Source organism: Silene latifolia, chromosome 10 (assembly GCF_048544455.1).
Source record: "Silene latifolia isolate original U9 population chromosome 10, ASM4854445v1, whole genome shotgun sequence".
In the NCBI taxonomy this organism is placed as follows: domain Eukaryota; kingdom Viridiplantae; phylum Streptophyta; class Magnoliopsida; order Caryophyllales; family Caryophyllaceae; genus Silene; species Silene latifolia.
In genome coordinates, this window is record NC_133535.1 from 3,642,667 (window position 1) to 3,663,299 (window position 20,633).

The window sequence follows — 20,633 nt, forward strand, 5'->3', positions numbered from 1 at the left end:
ATATTATTTATGGACGAAAGCGATTTTTAGTTACTTTTATTTAACTTTTGTGTCCTTAGGCCTTTATTTTAGATGATGCATTAAATATTATCACAAATTCAGCATATACCGTATGGCGTATGCTGAACACATGTTAGAAAAAGCGATACTATAAAACCGAGAGAGAACCAAATAGAAGTCTTTCCCTTTGAAGTTTGAAGGAAAAAGAAGAATAGACTTTCCATAATGTAATCTTAGTAGTAAAGTCTTCAATCTAATGAGTACTCATCTTTTTGTGGTTTTGCACCTAAAATTAATAATTATATCATGTGTTCTAAGGGAAACACTTGTAAAATGTATATTATGAGTTTATAAAAATTAAAATATAAATACATATTTCATCTGTTAAATGAAATGCATAAGTTATTACAAGTTTGCGATATTAAAGTGATAATTTTCGAGACAAACTAACATCGTGTTATGGTTCAACTCACAATGTTCACTACAAGCATTTTCAAAACTCCGAGCATTTTCGAGATGTGTAAGTTATTATGAGATGAATAAGTTATTACTCTACAAGTTTGCGATATTAAAGTGATATTTTTCAAGAACAACTAACATCTTGTTATGGTTCAACTATAGGCATTTTCAAAACCCCGTAAATAAAAGTTCGTGAGTGTACAACAATACGTTTAATTTAACCTACACCATAAAACAATCTTATTTTACTTGTATTTGTATGATAAAGTTAGTACAAAACTAAATAAGAAAAACGAGCATATCCAATTTAAGAATAAAATGAGTTAAATAGTCCACCACTTGCATAGATGGGGCAAAGTTTTTGCCTATTTCAACGCATTTTATTTTTGTCTTATTAATCGTATGTGACCCGTTTTATGTTTAAGACGAATATACTCCCTCCTATTCAAGATAAACCTCCCTATTATCATTTCCGTCTATTCACAATAACTTCCCTATTTCCTTTTTTGGTAAGTGTTTATGTGGTCCAAATTTAATTGTATGGTGGGGTAGTGTATTTGTCGTGTTTATCGTATATGATCTGTTTTAAATTTAAGACGGATAAATATTAAATTAAAATAAGAAAGTGGGAGTACTAATCTCAAAAACCGATGCACAGAAATCCAGTAATGTTTGGCAAGTGGACACTGACAATCTGACAAGAAGCTCCGGCATCCAAGTTCTGCTTGTAGTAATACAAGACATTAAAAGCACTTGACCCATTTACCAATTAATTGACCCTATTACTCCCTCCATTCAACTCCACACTACCACTTTCTTTTTTCACGTTTGCCAACGCGTCTTTTACGCGTTAAATATCGTTAGCTATGTATTTGCGAAAAATATAAAAGTTAGATATTTTTAATGTACTCGTAAAGACGAATAAAACAAGATCACCCATGAATATATTTTCACTTATGTATTGGGAGAAAATTGAAATTGAATGTTTAACTATGAATAGTGTACAAAAAAGATAATGGTAGTGTGGAGTTGAATGGAGGGAGTATTTCACACAAATTACAAGCAACAACAATTGATCCAACTAAGCTCCAACCACACCCATAATTATCTCATGTTCTCCAGTTAAACTAGTCAATGCAACTTGTAAATCAAGCAAATTCCAATTAATGTGTTCTAAGAAGTAAGAACCCCTCATAGTCATATGGACTTCGTAACCGGATCGGATCCAAATCAGGACCGTTTGAGTTTGGATTAACATGGGTCATGATGTAGGGTAATTTTGGGTTCGGGGCAGTTTTGGGTGTGTTGTTATCAGGTTATTTAGGAATAATAGTCAACACTCGACAATAAACGTTTGGGTCGGGTCAAACCGGTTGACCCGGATGCAGTCGGGTGAAATTGGATTGCAGGTCAAATTCGGGTCTTCTGAATCAGGTACGGATCAGAACATTTAGGTCGTGTCAGTTTTACCAAGTCTAGATACATGTACATAAACTAGAAACTTGGATTTCTATTAGTTAGTAAAATGCTGAAAAATCGACAAAATAGAAGACCGCGCAGTAATATAATTTTGCAAATTGAACGATATTGAGGTGTTAGCCATGATAATATAAAAAGTCGACTAATATATCAAATCCTACTAAGAGAACCTTAAATCTTTTGATAGACTGTACCCTTCACCAGTATGATTTGAAGGTGTTCACGAATCACGAGTAATAATGACTATTAGCAACTCGAAGATGATTTGTTTTGTTGTTGTCGATGATCAAGGCCCTTTGAACGATGGCATGCATTCTGACCACCTCAGTGTTCCGCGTCTGCATGCCTACCTGGCCACTGGATGGGAACTGGTTTTAGGCTCTCAAGGAGCTTAAGTCTTGTTGTTTAATCATTTGCGCGTGGTTCTAGTTCCGTGACTACTGCTTCAACACCGTCTCAAGGTTCAGCCACATTACCTCAGTGCCTCGAAGATTCCCACCTATGCAAGTTACGAGGAGTCAAATGTACTTCACCTTACCTATGTGTTGATAACCCAGATAGACTGTATCCAAATGACCCATAAGTACATCGATTGACTTATACAATTATCCGTCATAACACAAATGCAAGCCGCTTAATGGGATACCGTGCTTTATTCCATAATGTTCCGAAAGCTAAAGAATAGCACTTCAAAATTGACAGTATATCAAAGACAGTAAACTGTAAACCAGCATTCATCTCATCCTTCAAGGCAATAACCAGCCTTTCATTATCCATCCCAACAATGGCAGGGGAACGACGTAAAATAAAGAGAGCATCTTAAACACGCCTCTCACAGACTTCCGTGGATTAGTCACAGAGGCCGTGGCATTAGTAATTTAGCAGCATCTAAAATAAAGTCAGAGCAATCAGCTTATCTCATAATATGATCAAGCGCACAATCTGCCCCATATACCTAAATGATTTTGTCGCCTCCTTTAAGCATTTGTTTTTGTCGTCACGAGACCAATGCTGGCAATAAACATGGTGAATCTCCTTAGCCGAGTCAAATAGAAGCGAGAAAAAAAGAGGAATTCAGCAAGTTATATATGATGATCTTAGAGTACAAACCTCTCCAAGCATGTTGAGCTTTTCTCTGACATCTTTCAGCAATTCTTCGGCATTGTTGTCCCATTTATAGAAGTCTAATTCTTTTTCCCCTAGAAGCTTTTCAGCTACCTGAGTAAATGCACATTTGCTGATGAAAAGGTTTAATACATGAGAGCGAAAATTACTACCCTTTGAATAAAAGATTACGTTTTTGAAACAGCCAGCCGTCTGTCTACAAACAAATACTCCTAGGAGAGTAACCAGCTTATAGTATGAGGCATTATTGTACGGAGTATATTAAACTTGTTATAGGCGAAGTGTCGCTGAAGATGGTAAAAAAAAAAAAAAAAAAAAAAAAAAAAAAAAGAAGAAAAAAATGATTCACAGAACCATTTCGGCAATGGATACCCCATATATGAATCCACAACCTTATGTGAGAGTGAGTAAATATTAGAAGTAATATGTAAAGACGAGATTTCTACCTGTTTTGCTATAACTTGTCCACCAGCTATATGAGAAAAGTATGAGTTGTAGAAATGGCACAGAAACAACGGTGCACTTTTTCCAGAAAGTTCCTTCAGATATGCAGCATATGTAATACCAGGATTACTAGGCTCCGGAATCAACATGTCCTGTTGGCGGAACCACTCCAGGTCCCTAGCCAAACTCTCTGATCGTTCAAGACCAGTTCTTCTGAAATATGCATCTATTCAGCAATACCCAAACTAGTTAATATTGAAACAAAAAAAAAAAAAAAAAAAAAAAAAAAAAAAAAAAAAATCAATAAACCAGGTTTAGCGCATAAGCAATAGATATATATTTGTACACTCCTAATCTTCAAGCAATTTAAGTTTATAACCTAAAGGCTGTCTTTTGGGGTAGAAGGAGCCACAAGGGGCCACTTTTGATGCTAAAGTGGGAACCCAAGTCACGAGCACCACCGCTTATAAACTTTACCAGTTAACTTATACATCTAATAACCACAAGGCTTATCCATACCAGGAACACGGTTACATGTTTGCTTATTGATCAAGGTAATTATTTATTCCAAATAAACCACAAGCAACAGGGCCTGATGCGGTTTTGAATAGCTAATCGACAAGAAACCGCCTACAAGGAATCTACACTTTATAGCATCTTAAACTTCAGAGCGGAAACATTCTCAAGTATCTTTCTAGATATTGGGGAAAGTGATGCCGTTTCAGAGAGATTGACAGGTGAAATGCTATATTCAAGTCAAACTGGAAGACGTGACAAATTAGGGCATCTGAAAGTAAAGCTCCTATCTCTAAGACATCACAAATTAGAGTACTGAAAGTAAAGATGCTCTCAACCATGACCGAAACTCCAGGTAAAAAAAAATTTCATTTTAAACGAACCTGAAATGACCGAAGTCTAATCTTAACACAAAACCGAAATTACCCAAGTCTAATCTTAACACAGTGTTTTTGTAAAAGAGAAATCTGTGCCAAGAAGTCCACATGGAAGAGTTGGAGATGGCTTAGGGACATTGAAGTTGCTAATAAGATCATAGCCGAAACCCCCCTCCTTGATTGTAACTAATTGGCTGTTTATTATTGTAAGCTTTTGGAATTTGCTACAAGTGCTTTTAAATTGCAGCTAAACTCGTTCGGAGAAAATGGCAAAATGCAACATAAGTCAAAATTGAAGAAGTCTACACAATCCACAACTACATATAATCAAAAGCCCTTCCTCAATCCTCACAATATCCATCAAACGAAAAAGGTATTTCTTCTAAAACTTACCACAAACAAAGGCAACAACAATACTGTCTCAAAGGCTCTCGCAAAGAGCGTTATAGGAGAGGGGTTCAAAATTCAAATGTAGGCAAGTATCCATGTATAACCGACACAAAGAGCATTATAACAACATTTCAAAGGCTCTCGCAAAGGAAATGTAGGCAAGTATACATCGACAACAACAACATTTCAAAGGTTCTCGCAAAGCGAATTATAGGGAGGGGGTTCAATGTAGGCAAGTATCATGTATAAATTATAATCGACACAAAGAGACAACAGCAGCAGCAGCAACAATAACAATGTCTCAAAGGCTCTTGCAAATAGCATTATAGGGAGGGGGTTCAAATGTATGCAGGTATCCACCTATAACCGACACAAAGGGACTCTTTCCAAATAACCTCATAATAAAAGCTGTATCGAAAATTGCAAATTAAAACGAAAAGAGTAAAGTACAACTCACAAGAAACATCATTAGAATCCTCAACAACACCTTCAATAACATCAAACACAAGCTTAGAATCCACCAAATACTTAAGAAACCCATCTAAACTCGGTTCCCAACTACTCTCATCTCCACCATCCACCTTCATCTCATCATTCCCATCCAACGGTTGAGAATCCCCATACAATCTTCCAGACCCTCTACTATTCTTAAGATTCATAGCAACAAAACGCAGTTCTTCTGTTATCCCTTTACTTTCCCCTGCAGTGGCGGAACCAGAATTTATTGTTAGATACGAACTATTAATGCAATAAGGTAAACTAAAAAAATCGGAAATTTTAACTAATGCAATAAGGTAAGCTTTCAGCTAAAATCTTCGATTTTAGCTAAAAGTTTCAAACTTTTCGTAAATTTTAGGAGGCGACCGTTTCTGCTAGCCCCCAAGTGAGCACTGAGCAGTACAAATCAAAAATTTAAACTAAAAATTACGAATTTTTCATTATTTAGGGAGCGACAGTTCCTGCTAACCCCCAATTCGGCAGAAAGATCGAAAATTTTAACTAAAAGTTACGAATTTTTCATTATTTAGGGAGCGACCGTTCCTGCTAACCCCCAATTCGGCAGAAAGATCGAAAATTTTAACTAAAAGTTACGAATTTTTCATTATTTAAGGAGCGACCGTTCCTGTTAACCCCCAATTCGCAAAAAAAGTCGAAAATTTTAACTAAAAGTATTGAATTTTTTTTTTTTTTTTTTTTTTAATTTAGGGCGACCGCTTCTGCTAGCCCTTAGTTTCGCCACTGGTCTAAGGTAAACTAAAAAGAACTGAAAATTTTAACTAAAAGTTTGAAACTTTTTAAAATTTAAGGGGCGAGCGTTCCTGCTAGTCCCGTAATTTGGAAATTGCTTACCTGGGTATTCTTTTCTGTACCTCTTTCTTTTTTTAACTAATGGTGGTGGGTATTCTGAGTTCAACGACGTCGTTTTGGATTCTTCCTCTGTGTTTGTTATCGGTTCGATGTCGGAAGCTGATAGTTTAATGAAGGAGTGTTTGTTGAATTTTAGAGATGTTGTAGGTAGTGATAGTGATAATGGAGGTGTGAATTTTGTTAAAGAGAGTGTGAATGCCATTGTTGTGGAGTTAGCTTGTAATTGCTCAATGTTCTGGGAGTATTTGTGGAAGTCCTGGCAAACGGCTTATTCGGTTCGACATCGGGTTTGATCATTACGGATATATTGAATTCGTGGTCGGATTGGGTTAATTCGGGTTTTCAGGTCGGTTATTGTCAAGTTATTTACGGATAACGGTCAGTTTTTAACAATAAAAATTCGGGTTGAGTTATATAGGGTCGCGGCAATTCGAGTTCGGGTCCTAAGTTCGTACGTCGGGTTGGGTACGAATCGGGTCAATATTGTCAGGTCTTGCATAAGTAGCGTTTTAGAGACCGTGTAAAAGTAAATGGGAAAGTAAAAAGGTTGGAGAAAAATGCTGCCATCCAGGATCGAACTGGAGACCTTCTGCGTGTAAAGCAGACGTGATAACCACTACACCATGGCAGCTTTGTTGATAAAAGACTACATGTTTTAACATCTAACTGTTAAAACAACATCCTCTAATATTGATCGCCAGGTCGAGAACCTCGGATTTGTTCCTTATATAAACGTAACATGTTTTAATTTTTCTTTGACAATCAGGATAACAAATCTTTACAGTTTAATAGCACGCTTAGCTAGTCTATGAACGACTTTATTACAAATCTTAGGAACATACAAAAAGGAAATGCAGTTAAACACTTTGTTTTATGTTGAAGTTAATAACCTTTTTAATACGGATTATTACACGTGCTCACCCAACACTTCATCCTCAATCATAAACAATACAAGTAATTTTTTCATAAAATCTCACATAGTTACATGCAGAGGATGAATTAACGAGCCGTTTCTCTATACGTTTCACCAGCCTGTGTTTCTCGGCCTTTTTAATTGTCCTTAATACTTAGAAATGGATTCGTACATTGATACTTCATCTTAGGCTCAAAATTAAACATAATTGATAATTAGCTCGACGCATACTCGTGTTCGATCAACCTCGCCTGGTCGGTCATTAAAGAATGCCGCAAAATCCTCAACAACATCAGAGCCTTAATCCCAAAATGATTTGGGGTCGGCTGACATGAATCATCCTTTCAAACAGTCCATGGGTGAACGCACGCCTCAAAATGCGAATAAAAAAGGGAAGATGAAAAACAAAAAGGGAGAACGAAAATGTGATGGAAAGTCAAGGTGAACTTAGGGGTTTTAAAATCGAATTTCGTCTTTCTTTTATAAAAACTTAAAATTTAAATCGAGAGAAAAGATTAAAACGATTTTTAAAAACCGAAATAGAGTTAAGGATCCGGAATGAACCAGGTAAAATCTATAAGAAAGTGGTTCTTGAAAAAGTGTGTAATAAAGGAGAGAGGTAAATAAATTAATTTCTTTAAATTAAATAAATAAATAAAACACTAAATCTGTCAAAAAAACATCAAATACTAAAAATCCACATGTATCCTTTCCCTCCATTGCGCCCTCTCCGTCACCATACTCTCCTCAAGCCCCAGAACTCTCATATCGTGCTCTATCACTCTCAACCATGTCTGTCTCGGTCTTCCTCTGCCTCTAGGGACCTTTTTTCTGTTCTCCAAGTCTCCAGCCTCCCTAACCCAAAAGGCCCATAGGTCTCCTTCTCACATGGCCAAACCATCTTAGCCGGTTTTCCATCATCTTGTCCTCTATTGGCGCCACTTTTACCTTTTCCCTAATCACCTCATTCCTTAACCGATCTTTCCTTGTATGTCCGCACATCCACCTCAACATGCGCATCTCCGTCACACTCATCTTTTGAATGTGACAATGTTTCACGGCCCAACACTCGGAGCCGTAAAGTAGGGCGGGCCTAATTGCCGTGCGATAAAATTTTCCCTTTAATCTTTGGGGCATATCTTTATCGCATAGAAACCCAAGACTCTTCCATTTCAACCATCCCGCTTTAATTCTGTGAGCCACATCTCCGTCTAACTCCCCATCTTTTTGAATAATAGATCCTAGATATCCGAAGAAATCAACCTCAACAACATTCCCATCGAAAATAATACTCCCCGCCTCTGTCGATCTCAACCCCGCCACCTTAGTGAACTGACACCTCAAATACTCAGTCTTACTCCTGCTCAGCCTGAACCCACGAGTCTCTAAAGTCTGCCTCCACAATTCCAACTTTCTCTCCACCCCCTCTTTTGTCTCATCAATCAACACAATATCATCAGCAAACATCATACACCAAGGGATGTCGTCCTGAATATCCCTTGTCAACTCATCCATAATCCTCAACCTGTATTATTGTTCTTCAGAGAGAAAAGGTAACTTTAGAAAAGGTATCAGTATCAGAGCCTGAATTCAAGCACAGAAAACAACTCCTGATAACAACTTCGACATTTTGGAAGGCATTTACCTTACAGTCGTAATACAGACTGAACAACCAGAAACTTACAGGATAATTAGCATTTCTATGTCGACGGCTCTAGTGTTCATAGACTTCACAGTTCAGACTTCAGACTAAGGCTCTAGTGCATTAAATGGGTCATCAAGTAAATTCAAAAGTTGAAATCACATTTGATGATCACTTTAATTTCGAGCATTAAAAAGAAAAGAAAAAAAACGATTCTAATAATCGTCACTTGGAAGTCCTAAAGTGCCGAGCTGCAAGAGAAATCAGCGACTGAATTTTGGCAATGGCATCAGTTTGATCAGGTGGACACTTCGACAGAGAGATGTTCAAGGACTGAAGCCCTTCCTCAACTTTCCCTTCAGACAATGCTACACATCCAAGCTTATACGCTTCCTCGGCAATCTGAGCGTCATAAACGGGAACTGAACTTTGAATGGGGCTCTTGTTGGACTTGTTCTTTAAAGGGGATGGAAATGGTTCGAGCATTGAACTAGCATGAGCGTATTCTAAAGCGGCGATAGCTGTATTTATCTCTGCCAGGAGTGCTTCAGGTGTAGTAGGAAAAACTTTGATTGTGTCAAAGACGCTCCAATGTGTTCTTCCGTCTCTAGATTCCATGTCAAAATGCAGTCTCAAGATCTCTCACTACTAGTTTGAGTATCTTATCATTTTCCTTCGTTATTTTCAATATATGATTTAAGAATATCAATGAAAGAACTGCGAATCCCTTACAAGCTCAGGTTGCCACCAGAAAAATACAGCTGGATTTTCGCAGAGTCATCAAAAGGATCAAAAGGGTTCTCAGTTCTCGATATATTCTGCAAAATAAATCAATGCAGAAGCAGAAATTAGGAAACCTACTGGTCATCCGAGTAACATCAATAAATGTTCAGGTCTACAGGAATGCGTCTAACCATCACAACAACATTTGAGACTATGAAAGAAATCTTAAGCTGCATTCAAAAATGCATAGAATGAAACGTGTCCTAACAAAATATCGTTGACAAAAAAAAAAGCGAGATATTTATAGAGTCCACTATGAAAGAAATCTTAAGCTGCATTCAAAAGCACATAACTATTACTTAGTACCTAACAGGCTAACATGCCCCCAATTCGTCAAACAAATAAGCTAAATGTACATGGCCATAACCACATAGTCGAAACTAGACATCAACGACCCGCAACAACATTACACCTCAACGGCTCCCTTCACAATTCTCCTTGCAGATGCAAAAAGAAGGGCTTGCATGACAAAAGTAAATCAGAAGTATCAAGTATGGTATATGAAGCATATTGTATGGTTTTTGACTACATATGTTACATACATCTTTGAATTTCAATAAAATAAGCTCACTGTTTCATATACTGAAATCTGATTTATGTTATGAAGACGACCCCCGTTACCGTACCAGTATCTTGTTTTAGTGAGCCATATCTCTTTGCTTTGCCTAGTCCCAAAGGCAAGGAATATTGAGATTTTGATTCTATTGGAAATAGAAAAATCCGACAATGGAATCCAAATTCATAATCATGAGTGCCATCTCTATTCAAACCCTCTACCCACACACCCGCCTAGACAAACGCGCGATTTATCACCATCACCTTTGTCATAATCATTTGTTTACCTTTGATACCCTCACAAACAATAAACGGGATATTCTAGGTGTACCCCTAAATTTTTCGGTTTTCTATGTTGTACCCCTCATTTTTTTATATTGTACCTTGTACCCCTAAACTTCCTATTTATTTCTCCATCATGACCAAGTTTAATTCTCCATTAACTTTATCACTATCAAACAACCGTACTTTGACTTTTATTCTGACTTATTAGTTTTGTGTCACCATCCTATATGAGAAATATCATAAATCACTTTTAATAAGCACAAATTACTACTAAAAACATCCGTTATGATTCATGACATGATAATGGGGATTTGATGAACTTTTAGTTAGATTCTTATACTATTTGGTGGGTTAATAGGTAATGCGGCCAACTAATAAGTAAATGAGTAACTTATTGAGTAATTGGAATGGTAAGTAAACGATTTAATAGGTCAATTAAGAAACCAAGTTAGCAAAGATAATAAATAAGGTTATGGTATAGACTAATTTATAGAGTTTAGGGGTATACCATAGAATTTTAAAAATGTAGGGTACAACATAGAACACTGAAAAACGCAAGGATACACGGTAGAATATCCCAGGAATTAATAAAAGGTAAATGAATGATTGGAACGGAGAGAGTATATTCATTCTACAGTCAAGCAAACCAGAGTCTCAACAAAGACATGACTGGTAAAAGAGTACAATCAAAACCCTTCAACATCTCAACAACAAATTCATCTTTCATACTTGCACCACAAATGAATCAAAATGCCAACCAATATCTTGAACAAAATTACTACTATAAAATACACACTCAGCATACAATCAATCATACATAAAATAAAAATAATATAAAAACAAACAAAAGACAAACAAATACTTTTCCTAAGTACATTTTCATCAAAACTCAACAACTCCATCTTAATAATTTTCACTAATAACAAATGATTGGGACGGAGCAAGTACTTACTAGTTACTAACCCAGTCCGACTCCCGATTATTTGTTTACCTTTTATATACGGAGTATTAAAATAACAAAATAACCAAAGAAGAGGGGATTACCAAAACCCTTTATGAAGAAGCTCTTGATTTTGCCACAAAACTAGAATAAATCTAACTAATAAAAAATTAGGAAATCCCTTGAAATTGCAATAATCTACCTTTTTTTGGTGTTTAGTTTTCAAAGAATGAAAATTTGGACTTGTTTGTTAAAGGAAGATCAGCTCAAGAAGATTGTGGAAAAGTAGAAATGGTATGTGTTAAATAAATGTGTGATAATTGCAAGAATATTTGTTTAGGTGTTAAGTCACGTCTCAACAACCGACCCATCATTTTACCATTTCTTCTTGTTGAAATACCAAAATAATACACCCTTCTAATCGGTCATTTCTTCCCCATCTCCTTTTTTATAATAGTCGGATTTTTTTCCCTATTTTCTTTTAGAAAAAGGTTTATATGGTCCGAATTCATTTGCATGTGGGGTAGAGTGTTTTGTCTGATTCAAAATCATTTTCTTATTTCTTGTGCAAAATGGCAAGAGAAATAAATAAGCGAAAGGGAATATAATTAACACAAATTCTCATTAAAAACGAACATTATCCGCCACAAGCTGAAGACGAATAGTGTCCTCTTCCAATATGCAAGTGGCAAATCAAGTGAGAATTAAATGGAGCACCTCACTTACCTTTTCACTTGTGATATTGTGAGAAGGGCATTATCCGTCTTCAACTTGTGATGGATAGTGACCGTCTTCAATGAGATGAGCGGTATAATTAAAAAAATAATTAAATTGTGGATAGAACTATAGAAGTGGCCAATAGGTGCCTGACAACTCAACTTGAGAAACAACAAAACGTTAACAAACTTCTTTTTATCATCAATGTAATTCTTATACTTCCTCCATTCAACTCCACTCTACCATGTTTCCTTTTTCATCCATTCAACTCCACTCTACCTATTTCCTAAAAGACAATAACATATGACCATTTTATCCTCATGCCCCATTACTTATTTACAATATTTGTCACTCATACCCCACTACTTCTACATCAAACTCCACTATTTTCCACTCATACCCCACTTATTTACATCATACCCTATTATTTATTTACAATATATTCCACCCAACCCCACCCTTCTTAATATTTGTGCAAAACACAAATAGGTAGAGTGGAGTTGAATGGAGGAAGTACCATACATCCATGTGTGTATAGTGTTTGGTACTTCCATCCATAATCTTTTTTATGATAGTGGGTAGTTTTTTAAAATTGTACATTCATTTAAATGGCTAAAAAATGCTACTTGCAAAAATTAAAAATTATTAGTAGTGTTCATTTTTTTTTACTTTATAAATAGAGATCTTATTTTATATACTGTAATGCTCATTTATGATATATAAATATATATTCACAAAATTAAGGTGACATATTCACATGTTATATCTAATGAATAATGAATATGCAGTAATACCTTGTGAATGTAAAATTTATACGTTGTAAATATATAATTATATATTATGAAAGTAAAATTTATACATAAAATAATATGTAACTATGTATTTGAATATGTGTCATTGTGTGAATATGTATACTTTTATTAAATGAATATTTATGATTAGCTTAGGGAATACATTTTTTTTTTATGAATTGATAAGTTGTGAATATGTTTGTTAAACTACATGAATACTCTATATTAATTGCGTGAATATGTGAGCTTATTATGAGAATATGATTTTTAATTTACGTGAATATGGTAATTATGTGATGTGAATATCTCAGTCTTGTGAATATATTACTAATGTAATGTCAATAAGTAAGTAGAATTAATATAAAATTATAAACACAAAAAAATATCAAATGTGATTTCTACTTATAGAAAAATGAAAATTATGAATAATAGTATAATTTTTATCTTTTTTTAATTAATAAAATATAAACATATTAAAAAAGTAAATTTGAGTGAGAGTACCATGCATCATACACCTAGTGCATGATATAATTTACCATTAACAATGTGGGAGTACTGGAGGACCGGAGCCGTGGGCCTTTAGTTAAGAACACAAATTCTCGTTTAAAACAAGCTCTTAGTTTTAAGCTTAAGACGACACCCACAATGTATTACTCTTTATTTGTCGTAAAAAATTAAGGGAGTGTTTGGTTGAACATATTGGAATGGAATGGAATGGATTTGATCCATTCCATTGTTTGGTTGGGGTGATTTGGAATGGAGTTAGATACCCAATGGATTCTAACTCCACCCCAACCCCTTGTAATCTCATACCCACTCTCCTCCCTTGGATTCAAACTCCATTCCCTCCTTTTATAATTTATGATGAACCAACCACCATACTATCAAACTCCATTCCATTCCATTCCATTCCGACTTGTTGAACCAAAAGACCCCTAAAAAGATTTCAAAGACGATGTTTAAGAAGTGATTTACCCCTCTCCTCACAACTGCGACCGTGACCACGACCAATATTGTCTCCGAACTTCACCTACAACTGCCACCGTGACCGCAACCGATATTGTCTCCGAACTTCACCACTGCTCCCCTCCCTCTCTCTTTCTCTTCCGACGCCATTTTCAGCGATCATCTTCTTCATTTTTCAGGTATCACATTCTTCGTCCTTTTGATTCCGTTTTAGATTCAATTGAAAGCTTGATCTAGCTTGTTATTTGATAATCAGCTTATTTGATTAATGAATTATTTAGATAATTTTGAATTTGTGATCTGTATTTTGAATAGTTTTAACTTGATTTGTAATTTCTTATTGCTAATTAGCCGATTGAATTATTGTGTACTCGTTAGTTTGTGGTCAATTGTTGTGTAAATTGTGGAAAATCGACGTATGTATAGTCAATTAATGCGAATTTGGACCGATATTCGTCGATTTGGTGATCGTAGTTTATCAGAGCGTATAAATTGAATTGTTGTATATTCCTCTTTAATTTGTCGTTAATTGTTGTATAAATTGTGGAAATTGGACATATGTTTGCTCAATTGATGCGAAAAATTGGACCGACATTGGTTAATCAGAGCGTACAAATTGAATTGTTGCATACTCTTTAGTTTGCGGTTAATTGTTGTATAAATTAGGTAAATTGGACACGTGTTTACTCAATTGCTGTGAATTGGAGCGGTATTCATTGGTTTTGGTTATAGAATTTTGGCAAGAGTGTAGGAAGAGGGTGGAGGAATGATGATTGACAAAAGTGACTCAGTCCGTTCGCAAATTGAATTATTGCATACGGAGTACTTTTTAATTTGTGCTCAATTGGTGTATAAATTAGGTAAATTGGACATATGTTTACTCAGTTACTGTGAATCGGAGAGTTATTCATTGGTTTGGTTATGGACTTTGGTAGCATGTAGGAAGAGGCTGGTGGAATGATGATGACAAAAATGAAATAATATTCCAACGTTATTGAGAAATTTCTAAGCAGATTGAGTTATAGTATACTCTTTAATTGGACATTTGTTGTTAACTTATAATGTGGATCGGACTGATATTCATGGATTTGGTCATTGGATTTTGCCAGAGCGTAGGAAGAGGGTGGAGGAATGATGATGACCAAAATGAAACAGTATTCTAATGTTCTTGAGAAACCACTCAGCAAAGGCAAAAACGAGGTGCACGATTTAACCCATCTTAGGAGAGATTCATTTCTTTGTGCACTGTTATACCACTTTCTCGGCTCATTAATGTATTTAGTGTTTAGGGAAGGTGTAAAATTTGGGATTTTCTTGCAGGTTAGCTTAAGTGCCTTTGCCTTTCTGTTCTCGGAGCTTGTTCAATTTAACCAGACTCAGGTTGACAATATCACTGAGTTAGAAAGAAGGTGATCCTTTTGTGTATGTTCGATTGTGCATTATGTTTACTTATCTTTAGTCTATTGTAAGTTGTAACCATGTCTGTGAAGGGTGTTCCAACCCCATAGCTCATCTGAGTGTCCCCACTGTAAGAAAAGAGGGGAGAGTTGATTGCTTTATATACCAAAGAGCTACTGCCCCTATTACCGAATATTTTTTGGATGTTGTCGTATTTGGGTGTATGAAGTAGACTCTATCTTCCCATTGTGCGTGTCCTGACCCATGTTGTGACTTTACAATGTCTCTAGTTGTCAAAATTTATCAATACGAGTAATTCAAAAACTTGTCAAGCCATTTAAAGCTGTAGTGCTGTACTCCTCATTTATGATAACCGTTTGGCTACATGACTATAACAGTATAACCATTTCACACAAGACTTCATTAAACAAGTACGCCTGCCATCTTGCTTTGTGTTTTGTCATTCGTGTTTAATGTGACTTCCACTGGTATATACATCTCGGAGCAGGTTAGAAGATGCAGGCTATGCTGTAGGGGCAAGAGTTCTGGAACTTCTTTGCCATAGGGAAAAGGTAGTGTGTATATTTGCTGCAGAACTTTATTTCCCCCTTTTCGTGTCAACAAGACGCACAACATGAAACCTTTTCCTTCCTTTTGTGCAATATTTATGCTCCCAAGTCCCACCAACATAAAATTTTTGTTTTATTTCGTGTTTCATTTTGGAAATAAATGCTAACACTTTACGGAAGTCTCAGTCAGTACTTTCGCCATTTAGCTGTCGCCTATGCAAAACCGCTCCACAAGTTTGTGTCGATTGATTGAAATAGCTTATTATACTTGGCTCATGATTATATAAACTGTTGCATAATATCCTGAAAACTTCACAGATTTAATGCAGCAATAATACTTTAGTGCCTCAAAGAAATATGCCTATGCGAGATAAGGGGGTTTGGATATACAAAGCCTTTCCTTTGTGCTGAGATTCCTGAGAGATTGTATCCTGATTAAGCCTAACAAAAGTTGCGTTTGAAATTGAATTGATCAATTGTTTCTCCACATTAAAAGAAAGACAAACAATTTGTTGAGTTGTTTTGCTTTATTCCATCAAATTTAAAGAATAGTGAAGTGAATTTTTGTTTTTCATCTTCCCTTTTTTATTCGCATTTTGAGGCGTGCGTTCACCCATGGACGGTTCGAAAGGATGATTCATGTCAGCCGACCCCAAATCATTTTGGGATTAAGGCTCTGATGTTGTTGTTGTAGTGAAGTGAATTTTTGGTTCCAGTGCACACGAAAGAACATTATAAGTGATAAATCTAATATGATTATTCAAGAACTTTCTCGTTTTTGGTTTCAGGGTAATAGAAGGGAGACCCGCCTACTCGGTATTCTGTCTTTTGTACACAGCACTGTGTGGAAGGTCCTGTTTGGTAAGGTATGTGTTGCGTATAATATTTTGCAACTTGTTTTGGAAGTCTAGTATCTTTATGGAAATATTTTTCCCTGTAAGTCATCTTTAAGTGTTGTGCTATGATGCTAGGAAGAATGCGTGTTACTGGTTAGGGAGAGAGATGAACAGTGGGTAGCGTAACTTGAAACAGCTACGCTAGGTTGGTCCACATGATAGACACATTGACACAATTCTAGAAAAGCACTTATTCTTGTGGGTCAGCATTTATCAATGCTCATCTGGTATTGTAGAAAATCATCCTTGTCCTCAGAGTGCCTTTGTTGTTAGACGTTTATTCAATGATTCTGTGTCCTGTATATAGCACATACACCTTTGATTTAAGCTTTATGCATAGTTTTTATGAGTAAGCTTGAAGCATAGTTTTTATGAGTCTTGGAATGGTCATCACGCTGCTGTCTTTTACAGTTATGCCACATGTCTATTTCCTACAACTTGCGAAGCAAAAACTATTCTTCTTTCTGTAATCACTGTAATTCAATAAAATTTTGTTGTCTTTTAGTGTTAATGGTCGTACTTTGTGGGATTAAAAGCTGCACTGAGTTACCTGCAATCTGCCACCCATTACCTGACATGGAGAGTTTGCTAGGTGGTGAAGGTTCTGCAAATACGTAGTTGCTAAAGTATTTTGGGGGCGGTCTTAATTTTAGCATGAACCATGTATTTGGTTTAGTATTCATTGTTAGCTCCAACTAATTTGGGTGGAGCTCTGAGCAGGTTGCTATAATTCTAGTCCACACCTTTATTTAGTGGCGAGGATTTGAAATCTCTTGAAATGTTTCTTATTTGACTCTCCATATGTGCAATCGGCACTGTCCGTAATCGTTTCAGTTTAAAATTTTACATTTAGCCACTTGATCGACAATTTGTTGGCTGGATAACTTGTCAGGTTTTTGTCAATATGAACCCAGTAGGTCAGGAGCATGGTACTTTCAGGTTTTAGGTAAAATATCTAATTAATCTCGGCAACTGTTTCAATACTAGGTTGCTGATTCACTTGAGAAGGGCACTGAGCATGAAGATGAATATATGATATCCGAGAAAGAGCTCCTTGTAAACAGGTAAGCCCCTCTATTATACAGAGAATGCTTTGTCTAGAGATATTTTACTGCACATTGATAAAGTTGTTGAGCTGTGGTATATTTAGATTTATTTCGATACCAAAAGATATGGGAACATTCAACTGTGGTGCATTTGTTGCTGGAATAGTAAGGGTACGTCTTCCATATATGGGTATTTTTGGCTAACAGTTATCTAGCGAGTTGAAGCTTGATATTTCTGCTCTTTATGAAGGGTGTCTTGGATGGTGCGGGTTTCCCGGCTGTTGTGACTGCTCATTTTGTGCCAGTGGAAGGACAATTGCGACCAAGAACCACTATCCTGATAAAATTTGCTGAAGAGGTATCTATCGTACCAGTTCTCACATTTTGTTCTCTTTAACGTAGTGCCTCAAGTCCTCCAACAAATTGGGGATGGGCTTTTTCGAATGCACGCCCTTATCCCCGTGTTAACAATACAAAGATGCTTTTTTCAGTTGGTTCATAATGAAAATAGTACCGAAAATTGTACTATCATATAGCCACTGGTTCATGATAAAAATGATTGAAAATATTTCGTTTTAGAGGAGATTGTGTAATTGTTACAATGCATCATCAACATAATCTTTAATAGCTCATCTGCGTGCCTATCATTCGTACAGGTACTGAGACGAGAAGCAAGACTAGGCTGATATGCTTATGAAAAAGCCGAAAGATCTGCACGACACAGTGAACTAGCTTCTTCAAATACTGTTGCTTCATTAGAAAAAAAAAAATAGTTAATGCTTTTCAATGCATGGTTGTCAAGAATTCAAGGAACAACTCTGAGCATTCTGCGTGATGCTACTCAACTTACTGCCGCCGGATATTCCAACCCTGTATCGTTACACATTTTGAGTAGCTGCTGTTTATAATCTTGAAAAAAGATCGAACCTTGTACCGTTGCACATTTTGAGCAGCTAGTACAACATAAATTGGCTTGAAGGCAGCTGAGAAATTGAGTGATCTTAGTTCCCTCCGCATTCAAGTAAGGCTTAAAACCAGTTATTAGGCAATAGGCACCAATGCACAAAATCTTGTTTAAAACCGTCTTAAGATAAGACAGCACTCATAATCGATTTAAATAGAACAAAAATAAAAAGAACTGTGTGTGATGTCTTAAGTTAAGACGGTTTTAAGTAAGACCAACTCAGCACCAATGTGGATTGAGTAAGTGGCACTTGGCATTTCTTCCTCGTGGAGTAAAACCGTATCCGGGTATCCGGATTTCGTATATCCGGTTTAACCGGGTACCCGAAAATTGTATTGTATCCGGAACACAAAAAATGGTGTTTTAAAAACCGTATACCCGATACGGTTTGCTCAGCCTACTTACTACTAATCCATTGTTTCTTATTATCCGATTTTCGCACGAGTGTTGTTTATCGCTTATCGACATCCTCACACGTCCTCCGTTGAACTTCAAAATTTGTGTGACCGCTTTATCTGACAACAGAAACCAAGACGCTGAAATCCCGAAAACTGTGTATTATACACTTGAATTTCAGCTATTTGGTAGGCAGTGCGGGGTCACGTATGTTTTTCTCCCGGTTTTATACCACATGTCCTTCGCTACTTCGGGAGTTGAACTATTCGATTTCAACCCCAAATAATACCTTTAAATCAATTTTTCCTAATTATCCAATCTTTGAACGAGTGTCGTTTATCACTTACCGGCATCCTCAAACTTCCTCTACTTCTCCTCCAAATTTGCGTGGCCGCTTTTTATGACCCGAGGAACCATTTGTGTGATTTACGGACATTTTTGTGCCGCGACCCTAAAAACCCGGAAACCGTGGATTATACTTCAATTTGAGCTGTTCGGGAGGTTGTATCGGGTCACATTTCTTGTTCTCGTGAGTTTTCAACCACATGTTTGAGATTGCTTCTTGACCTATTCGATTGCAACCCCAAATAACAACTTTTAATCAATTATTCCTCATTATCCGATTTTTGCCGCTCAAGAACACCCTTAAATGGGTCCTTTGTCGCACCTCAAAATTTGTTTGGCCGCTCTATGTGACCCAAGGAACCATCTGTGTGCTTTACGGAGATTTTTGTTCCAATACCCTGTAATCCCGAAAACCGTGTATTATACACTTCAATTTGAGCTATTCAAGAGGTTGTACCCGGGCAAGTTTTGCTTTCACTCGGATTTTCTACCACATATCCGAGTTCGCTTGAAGAGTTGACCTATTCGATTTCAGCCCCAAATAACAACTTTTAATCAATTGTTCCTCATTATCCGATTTTTGACGAGTGTCGTTTATCGCTTACCGGCATCCTCAAACGTCCTTTGTTACACCTAAAAGTTTGTTTGGCCACTCTATCTGACCCGAGGAATCATCCGTGGGCTTTACGGACATTTTTGTTTCGTGACCCTGAAATCCCGAAAAGCGTGTATTATACATTTCAATTTGACCTGTTCAAGAGGTCGTACCCGGGCAAGTTTTGCTTTCACTCGGAATTTCTACCACGTGTTCGAGTTCGCTTCGGAAGCACCTATTCGATTTCCGCCCCAAATAAAACCTACCAATCCGTTGTTTCCTATTATCCGATTTTCACACGAGTGTCGTGTATCGCTCACCAGCATCCTCAAACGTCCTCAGTTACACCTAAAAGTTTGTAGGCCATTCTATCTGACCTGTGGAATCATTTGTTTGCTTTACGGACATTTTTGGTCCGGGACCCTAAAATCCCGAAAAGCGTGTATTATACACTTCAATTTGAGCTGTTCTGGAGGTCGTACCGGGACACGTTTTGCTTTCACTTGGATTTTCTACCACATGTTCGAGTTTGCTTCGGAAGTTGACCTATTCGATTTCAGCCACAAATAACAACTTTTAATCCATTATTCCTCATTATCAGATTTTTGACGAATGTCGTTTATCGCGGCATCCTCAAACGTCCTCTGTTGCACCACAAAATCTGTTTAGCCACT

At 36.6% G+C, this 20,633-nt stretch overlaps 2 protein-coding genes, 1 long non-coding RNA gene and 1 other non-coding gene across 5 annotated transcripts; 1 reads left to right on the top strand and 3 right to left on the bottom strand.

Moving 5' to 3' along the window:
• Positions 1-2,027: 2,027 nt before the first annotated feature.
• On the bottom strand, positions 2,028-6,429 carry LOC141604732 (putative inactive heme oxygenase 2, chloroplastic). 2 transcript variants are annotated; one of them, XM_074423201.1, is made up of 6 exons: positions 6,141-6,429; positions 5,248-5,490; positions 3,510-3,733; positions 3,049-3,156; positions 2,894-2,949; positions 2,028-2,437 (listed from the first exon to the last, which is right to left on the bottom strand). In XM_074423201.1, the coding sequence occupies exons 1-6, from the start codon at positions 6,358-6,360 to the stop codon at positions 2,416-2,418; spliced, it is 873 nt and encodes a 290-aa protein (XP_074279302.1). In that variant the 5' UTR covers positions 6,361-6,429; the 3' UTR covers positions 2,028-2,415. The 2 variants fall into 2 exon arrangements, with proteins under 2 accessions (XP_074279302.1, XP_074279301.1); XM_074423200.1 differs by lacking the exon at positions 2,028-2,437 and having other exon boundaries at positions 2,567-2,949; positions 6,141-6,428.
• A 287-nt stretch (positions 6,430-6,716) lies between these two features.
• On the bottom strand, positions 6,717-6,789 carry TRNAV-UAC (transfer RNA valine (anticodon UAC)). The gene has a single exon. It is a non-coding gene; the product is annotated as a tRNA-Val (tRNA).
• Positions 6,790-8,660: 1,871 nt separating this feature from the next.
• Positions 8,661-11,695, bottom strand: LOC141604736 (uncharacterized). The gene is made up of 2 exons (XR_012526209.1): positions 11,381-11,695; positions 8,661-9,531 (listed from the first exon to the last, which is right to left on the bottom strand). It is a non-coding gene; the product is annotated as an uncharacterized LOC141604736 (long non-coding RNA).
• A 1,999-nt stretch (positions 11,696-13,694) lies between these two features.
• Positions 13,695-18,675, top strand: LOC141604733 (uncharacterized). Its single transcript, XM_074423202.1, has 9 exons — positions 13,695-13,929; positions 14,860-14,950; positions 15,071-15,159; positions 15,657-15,720; positions 16,506-16,583; positions 17,601-17,677; positions 17,764-17,830; positions 17,910-18,017; positions 18,316-18,675. Exons 2-9 carry the CDS (start codon positions 14,882-14,884, stop codon positions 18,343-18,345), a joined length of 582 nt encoding a protein of 193 aa, XP_074279303.1. The 5' UTR covers positions 13,695-13,929; positions 14,860-14,881; the 3' UTR covers positions 18,346-18,675.
• The last annotated feature ends 1,958 nt before the right edge of the window (positions 18,676-20,633 follow it).

Excerpts from the sequence above, each read along its gene's own strand:
- LOC141604732 (XM_074423200.1), bottom strand. The coding sequence starts at position 6,360 with ATGGCATTCACACTCTCTTTAACAAAATTCACACCTCCATTATCACTA. Across the intron at positions 5,491-6,140 it reads GTACAGAAAAGAATACCCAG|GGGAAAGTAAAGGGATAACA; the intron begins GTAAGCAATTTC and ends CCGCCACTGCAG. Across the intron at positions 3,734-5,247 it reads GGATTCTAATGATGTTTCTT|ATGCATATTTCAGAAGAACT; the intron begins GTGAGTTGTACT and ends ATTGCTGAATAG.
- LOC141604733 (XM_074423202.1), top strand. The coding sequence starts at position 14,882 with ATGATGATGACCAAAATGAAACAGTATTCTAATGTTCTTGAGAAACCA. Across the intron at positions 14,951-15,070 it reads TCAGCAAAGGCAAAAACGAG|GTTAGCTTAAGTGCCTTTGC; the intron begins GTGCACGATTTA and ends ATTTTCTTGCAG. Across the intron at positions 15,721-16,505 it reads TTCTTTGCCATAGGGAAAAG|GGTAATAGAAGGGAGACCCG; the intron begins GTAGTGTGTATA and ends TTTTGGTTTCAG.